At 45.4% G+C, this 8256-nt stretch overlaps 1 protein-coding gene across 1 annotated transcript in view; it reads right to left on the bottom strand.

The window, feature by feature from the left end:
- LOC108803677 (zinc finger protein OZF-like) overlaps positions 1 to 8256 on the bottom strand; it is a gene marked incomplete at its 3' end in the record, with an annotated part of 9383 nt that overhangs the window by 750 nt on the left and 377 nt on the right. Inside the window, exons 2-5 of the mRNA XM_018575499.1 lie at positions 6330 to 6459; positions 6029 to 6142; positions 3607 to 4341; positions 2803 to 3354 (exon numbers count right to left, since the gene is read on the bottom strand). Coding sequence (XP_018431001.1) covers positions 2803 to 3354; positions 3607 to 4341; positions 6029 to 6142; positions 6330 to 6459 — 1531 coding nt within the window. The remainder of the gene's footprint in view (positions 1 to 2802; positions 3355 to 3606; positions 4342 to 6028; positions 6143 to 6329; positions 6460 to 8256) is intronic.

The raw sequence follows: 8256 nt of genomic DNA on the forward strand, positions 1-8256 counted from the left end.
CGCACGCAGCTCCAGCCCCGCCCACACGCCACCCGGCCGCAGCTCCTGCCCCGCCCACACGCCCGCAGCTCACGCACGCACAATGGAAGCGACATCCGCCGGGACCGTGAACAGCACGCCGCTTTCCGGGACCTCGTCCACTCCTCCCCCAGCCAGGTAAGAAATCCCCCGAAAATAAGACCTAGTGTCTTATTTCGTGCAAAAAAAATAAAATAAGACAGTGTCTTATTTTCGGGGAAACACGGTATGTAGGATAGTTGCAATACGGCCAATGGACACTAGATGTCCCCATAGGACCCTGTAGGTAAAGTAGCTCTGAGTAGCCTGAGGAAGACTCTGTGTTCCAGGAGAGCACTGATCAGTGTGGTGCCCATACAGCTTTCAATGGAACCGCGCTGATCAGCATGGTTTTTTAATTGCGTTTCACCACTGAAACGCAGTTTAAAACCTCCCTTTTTAAATTAGCGCGGAAACCGCACTGATCCGTAGCCGCCCTGGTGTGAATGGGCTCTAAGTGTGCAGTGATTATTCTCAGTCACCTGCTGTGCTGAGTGTTCACCAGTAGAATGTGCTAGAGATAATGCTTCACATTAAAGCAGATCTTTACCCCGATCTTTAAAATAACAACAAACACACAATGTTCAGTAATGACAACCTACAAACACAGACTTCTAGATAATTGCCGGCTTTGTATTCTTTGCATTCATTCTTTATCTTTTCTTCTAACAGTGGTCATGTTTACTAAGGGCAGATTACTAGCTCTCCTTTTACTACCTGGATGCCTGGCACATGTGACTAGACATGTGACTAGGATATGCGACAATGCACATAAACCTCAGGGAAGGAAAATGCCTTTGCCTGAGATCTCGGGAGATTACAGATGAGATTCCCCAGCAATGCTCTGCTGATGACAAGGCAATCCCAGTGTGCATTGCTTTGGCAAACTGAAGTCATTTTGCCCTTTCAAAGCAGGAAGTGAACGCTCTGCAAGTGTAAGTATTCCACAATCACAGCATTTTACACCTGACATGTCTATGTTATTATTAATCATCATACAGAGAGGGATGCATTGGTAGAATTTGATTTTTGAGTGTAAAGTTCGTTATAGTTGTTTAATACCTGACCAATCAGTACAGCTGTGCATGCTGGGAGAGCTATTAAATACCTGAGGCACTTCCAGGTACAGGGTCTTAACTCCTGGGTTTTTACCCTGAGCAGGGCCAGATTTAATCTCCCTGCTGTCCCAAGGCCAGGTTCCGCAATGTGCCTCCTACCCCGCCATGCCACCCCCATCAATGGAGAATGGCAACCGGATGGCAGGGCTAGATTAAAACATTTTTTATTGTTTCTTTATTTTTGTAACTTTTTTATCATTTAATTTATTTATTTTTACATTTTTATTAATCTTATTGTTTATTTTTTTTTATTTTTTTTCTTATTATCGTTTAGTTTTTTTATAATTATTTTCTTATTATTTGTGCTTTTTCATATTTTTTTCTTATTATTTTTTACTTTTTAATCACCTTTTAATTTGTTTTTATTTCATTATTATTTTTTATCGCTATCACACAGGAGCTAACAAAGCCCGTGTGATAGCATTTGGAGGTGACAGGTTCTCTTTATTGACCCTGTCACCTCCAGGACAGGAGTTCTAGTACAGCACTGTGCCTGGAACTCCTGTGACAGCTGAGAGGGGAAGAACACAGCTCTCCCCTCTCGCTGTTTACATGGAGCAGCAGGGTTACTTTTAACCCTGACGCTCTGCTCCCTGCATCAGATGCCATTGAGGAGAGAGACTCGATGGCAGGGGGAGGACGTGGCCCGGAGGAAGGAGCCAGCGAGGAGAGAGGTAGGTGCGGGGGAGGGTCTGTTTACAAGTGATCGCCGAGTTCACTTGTAAACAAACAAGTGGCTTCCTCACACTACACTAGAAACACACAAATGTAGAAAACAACTTACCGCCTGGCGCCCTGAACTGCATGTTCGGGTGTCGGGGGATTCCACACCGCTTCCGCCCCTCTGCTTTCTGCCGCCCCGAGGCCAGGCCTCGGTGGCCTTGTGGGGAATCCGGCCCTGACCCTGAGAGGATGCATCTGTGATCCACCAATTTAGGCCCCAGGCCTGAAGGCTTAGGGGTATGGGAAGCTGTGGGGATCTCCCATCATGGGAGGTGTCGCTAAGATACTGGCTATGTGATGGAGTGCTACTAGGCCATGAAGGAAGCAAAGCTGTAGTTGTCCCCCACAGGGATGATGAGTGACTGAGTTGGGAAGCACCACATGAACCTTTCCACTGCTATCCTACCTTGATGTAAAGACTGAGCATACACAGGAACCTCCGTTCTACAAGGAACCATTTATATTGATATGTATTCCAGCCAGTAGAGTTTTGTGATAGAAGGATTTAGAAAGCTAGAAGACCAAAGACTGTGATTCAAATGTAATTCTTCAGGTACCCTGTGCTCCCTCCATCACCCTAATCCTGTTCTTCATGCACGTGCTATTAACATACCATAAAATCTATTCAATGTGATTGGCGACCATTATTTAACACCACTAGGGAAAGAACTTTACCCTGAGAACTGAGAAGGAATGTGCCTGTGGCATTTATCACCAAGTAAGTGGGTCTAGGACATTCGTGATGAACCTGTTGGCTATGCGAGAGGTCATGTGCCAAAGCTGGTTACCAATAGCGCTACATATGTATATAATAACTTAACATTTTTTTTCTCACACATGGTCCTGGACTTCCACATAGCCAGCCAAACTAGATTGAAATGAAGATTGGTTTATGTCTTCTTACTTTTCCCCTTCTCGGAATGTTTCCTCATCATATGCTTCTTGCATTGATCATTACGAGCAAAATGTTTCCCGCACTTTGTACAGCCAAATGGCTTCTCACCGGTGTGGCAAAGCTCATGCCTGGAAATAACTTTTTTGGTGCCGAAGCTCCTTCCACACTCCAAACACGTGTAGGGCTTCTCTCCTGTGTGGACTCTGAGATGTTCCTCCAGTATTTGTCTACAAATAAAGGATTTACCACATTCTGTACATGAGAAGGGCTTTACCCCCGTGTGTAATCTTTTATGGACAGTGAGGTGGGATTTTGTGATAAAAGTCTTCCCACATTCAGAACACTCAAAAGGCCGCTCCCCGGTGTGGCTTCTGAGATGTACAACCAGAGCAGAGTGTTCAAAAAAGCGTTTACCACATTCATGACATTCGTATCGTCTTTCTCCTGTGTGAGTTTTCTGATGCTTATGAAGACTTGACTTTAAAGGAAAACCTTTTCCACACTCAGAACAGGTAAAACCTTGTTCTCCGGTATGAAGCCTCATATGTATGTTAAGGTAAGCTACACTATTGAAAGCCGAGTCACATTCCGGACATTTATGAGGCTTCTTTTTTAAATACCGTTTCTGGTGTTGTCTCAGGGATGAACCTGTAGAAAAACCCTTCCCGCACTCAGAACATGTAAATGGTCTTTCTCCAGTGTGGCTTTTAAAATGATTCACCAGTTGAGCCTTCGTAGTGAATCGTTTTTCACATTCTGAACAAGGAAATGGCTTTTCAGCAGCATGGCTTTTCTCATGGAATTGGCATCGACTCCTCTCCTTAAAGCTTTTCCCACAAATTGAACAGAAAAAAGGCCTTTCACTTGAGTGAACTAGCTGGTGGGCGGAGAGTTTGTACTTACTGATGAAACACTTCCCACATTCAGGGCAAGGAAAAGGACGCTCTCCTGTGTGAGTTCTGGAATGGACAATTAAATTGGACCTGGTTCTAAACGCCTTCCCGCATTCACTACAAGCATGCGGTCTATAGTCAGTGTGGCCCCATTTGTGCTTTTCTAAATCACCCTTATTGGTAAAACATTTCCCACATTCAGAACATGGGTAAGGCTTCTCTCCGGTGTGAATTCGAAGATGTATCCTAAGGCTTCCTTTGCTGGAGAGGCTTTTCCCACATTCTGAGCAGCAATATGGCTTCTCATTATCAGAAGAGCATTCATGTGTTTGAAGTTCAGATTTGCTCTGGAAAGCTAAACCACATTTTGGACAGGCCGATGTTTTTTGGGAACATCTCCTCTTAGCTCTCCCCTCTGAAGTATTTACTTCTCTGACACAACGGTCCCTATACTTCACTTTACAACTTTTCTGTTTTGGCTTCTCAATTGTCATTGATGGTTGTGAGAGGAACTTACTACTCCCCCCTGACTCTGGTTTCTTAGTCTTCGTTGTCCCCTTTTTTGGGCTCGTAGCATGGCTTCCATCTTCAGGTACACAGTAGTTCTCTAACACAATGTCTTTAGGGTGTTCCTTGGAAGAAGTCTGGGATGCACCTGCAAGCAAAAATGGAAGGAGAGAATTTCACTAAGAACAATAATGTACATCTACACAAGATTATACAAAATTTATTGTGCAAGTATTCAATAGAATAAAAAGATACAATTCATAAGAATAAAAAACCCCCAATGAGCTATACACACACCAAATGCCCAGGATACGCCCAGCTTCAAGCAAATATATCTTAATTTAACATCCAGAATTACAAACATAATTGTCATCAACTGTTCCTTTTCTGGAAGGCTGGCGCATCCAGGTGGCATTCGGGAGCTCACGAATAGCATTGGGGCTGGGGTTCCCCTTTAAAATTCCTACCAGACCTAAAGGGCCTGGTATGGATTTTGGGGGGAACCCCCACACACTTTCTTTTTTGTTTTAACTTGGGGGGACCCTCCTAACATTCCTACCAGACCTAAAAGGTCTGGTATGAATTGGGGGGGAACCTCACGCTTTTTTTCCCTCTTCTGCAGACTAAAAAATAAATAAAACATTTTTTTTTTCTAATGTCATTTTGCTGCAACGTAATTTCGACCAACAAACGTTATATTCAGAGGTTGTCTTTGGGAAATAGACGTATGAGTGCTGCCAGCATTGCTGCCGAGGTTGAAGAGGGGGGGTCAGCCTGCCAGTGCTCAGACCATACGCCGCACACTGCATCAAATTGGTCTGCATGGCTGTCGTCCCAGAAGGAAGTCTCTTCTAAAGATGATGACAAAAAAACCTGCAAACAGTTTGCTGAAGACAAGCCGACTAAGGACATGGATTACTGGAACCATGTCCTGTGGTCTGATGAGACCAAGATAAACTTATTTAGGTCAGATGGTGTCAAGCATGTGTGGCGGCAACCAGGTGAGGAGTACAAAGACAAGTGTGTCTTGCCTACAGTCAAGCATGGTGGTGGGAGTGTCATGGTCTGGGGCTGCATGAGTGCTGCCGGCACTGGGGTGCTACAGTTCATTGAAGGAACCATGAATGCCAGCATGTGACATACTGAAGCAGAGCATCATCCCCTCCGTTCGGAGACTGGGCCGCAGGGCAGTATTCCAACATGATAACGACCCCAAACACACCTCCAAGACGACCACTGCCTTGCTAAAGAAGCTGAGGGTAAAGGTGATGGACTGGCCAAGCATGTCTCCAGACCTAAACCCTATTGAGCATCTGTGGGGCATCCTCAAACAGAAGGTGGAGGAGCGCAAAGTCTCTAACATCCACCAGCTCCGTGATGTCGTCATGGAGGAGTGGAAGAGGACTCCAGTGGCAACCTACTAATCTGGATCTGAACGTGCGAATTGTGGCCGTCAGCGACTAGTCAATGTTAGGGCAGAACGGAGAGTGGCAAGACTGGTACAAGACAACAGAAGGGCCACAGTGCCGTGTCAGATTCCTCGCATCACCTTTCATCATCTCGTGGAGTCACGAGGCGGCCCAACGAAGTCATCTCGTGGAGTCATCTCGTGGCCCAACGAAGTACTGATGGGGTGGTCATAATAATCTGGCCGTATATAACAGTTCTGTGCCTTGTCACACAGTGATAAAGGTAAAGAGGGGCCTATGCCACTCATTGATTGTGCAGCTGTGCTGTGGAGGTGTTTGGATACACTTTAAGCTACAGCCTTTATATTTACAACTTACATTTCAGTCATTTTAGAAAGGGGAAAGTCCTACAATGACAATACTGACCTATAGTGATGTTTCCCAGAACTTCTTTCTCCATTGAATGATGAAGGTTGCTTACACACGGCTCCTTCCCATTCTCAATCATTGCTATCACAGAGGGTTTCACAATGATCCGCCCTGTGCATGTACAATAATAGTTATTTCATTATTTCCCACATTCACAAGTAACCAAAAAAGCCCAGTGATCATTCTAAGAGGTGACAATCGAACAAACAAAAGAGAAGTGTCTGTAAAACACCTACATCAGTTCCTTCAAAACTTTATTTATAACTGAACAGCATGTTCTAATATCAGAGCCACCTACCCAGAGACTGGAGGGTCCGATAATTCTCCATCATCACCTCTTTGTACATTTCTTTTTCTTCTGTGCTCAAACATTCCCATTCCTCCTGAGAGAAGTAAACAGCCACCTCATCAAATGCTCCAATTTCCTCCTAAAGGGAAAACACATTCAATTAGAGTAGAGTATCCTGACCAGCATCTACACTAAGGAACCAAACAACCACATACGTACGTACATACATACATACATACATACATACCAACAGCTGTGAGGACCAGGGAGGTCGAGGAAGGGACCAGGGAGGTCGCTGGAGAGGAAGGAATACCCACCTCTTGCTGACGGACTGCTGAACGAGCCTAGGAACTAGTGAGCAGCCTTTGGCCACCACACCCTTGCATCTGACATTAATCTACAAGTTGCACATTGGACCCCACCGTTGGCTAGCTATATAGATTACCACTGGCCAGTGGATTAGTGACCTGGGACTATTGGGACTGGTATTTAGTGCTCCTAGTCAGTTAATAGCTGACAATTGCATTATCTGCCCGCCCTGATCTTCTGCCTGGACCCGACTTTGCTCTTGTCTCCTGCGTTTATCTACTGGTTGCTAGTTGCCGACCTTGGACTGCCCGACCACCCTCTGCTAGCCGCCTGCCTTGAACTCTGCCTGGTTCTGACTAATGTCTCCTCATTGGAGCCCTGCTGTTCTCGTGCATCCCTTGGCAAGGCAACCCTGGCGACTGCGACCTGGTACCAGCAAGCAGCCTAGCCTATCTCCGCCATCAGGAGCTCTGGTGAACACCGGCTGGTGCTTAGACTCCGCCCCTCAGGTAAGCCTGTGTCATCTGCCAGGGAGTGTCACGATAACATCAAGACCAAATTGATTTAGCACAATTATTGTTTAGTAGGCGTGTTGGGCTGCTGTGGATCCTGTCTAGGTGGTAGATCCTAGCTTGGAGACAGAAGAACCCATGTATTCCAGTGGCTCCCTCTAGAGTAAGTGCTACATATGAAATCAATGGCTGACTCCTATATGACCTGGGACATCTAACAGCGAGACCTCCTGGATAGAATTCCTCACTCTGTTCTTGCCCACTTGGAGGTTTTACGTGTTCCTGACACACCTTTGTGTTTTTTAGCTCCCCATAACATATATAAATACATACTGTACATGCATACATATATACATACCGCATCTGGGTAGGATGATCAATTACTTATGGAATCCTATTGATTTTTGACCTTTTGGAAATTCTACTTGCTTGGCTCCTGTCATGCAGACCCCCTTTCTTCAATACTTTGTGAGTGACTGATTTGGAAAAAGAATGCAAACCAGGAAAAACCTAAGTCCATATCTGCATGCTTGTTTCTGATCATGGACTCAAAACACTGAATCAGGAGGGTCAGGATGACAGCCAGACATCTAGAAGGTCAAAATGAAACCTCCATAATTCTCTCAGGAAAGGTCAACCATATGGTGGTGGGAGGCCCCAACCTGTTGGTGAATGTTGCCCATTAGTCTTACCAGGGCCGGCCGCCCTGTGCGAGAAAGCTTTACAGCGCCCCTCAGTGACCACACCCCTCAGTGGCCACACCCTTTAGTTGCCACACCTCCAGTAACCACACCCATTTATCACCCATATTTTTGGTAAAATATAAAAAGACGGGGTCACGTCGGGTAAATAGACACCAAACATATCATACTTTAAAATTGCGCGCACCTGCAAAATCGCAAAAAATTACCATGCCCAAAATTGACCATAGGTGACGCTTTAAAAGCTTTTACCGCTCATCAGTTTAGTGTTATCAGTGATTGATAGCCCTACAATTATTGCTCTCATTCCGACGTTCGTGGCGATATGTAACATGTGCGGCGTAATGGGCGAAATCGTCGTTTTCACACGTATGCGCACCCGACGCCTGTTTGCATGCGTGTATGTATGGGGGG

The sequence above is a fragment of the Nanorana parkeri genome, unplaced genomic scaffold (assembly GCF_000935625.1).
Source record: "Nanorana parkeri isolate BGI_ZX_2015 unplaced genomic scaffold, ASM93562v1 scaffold4016, whole genome shotgun sequence".
NCBI classification, from domain to species: Eukaryota; Metazoa; Chordata; class Amphibia; order Anura; family Dicroglossidae; genus Nanorana; species Nanorana parkeri.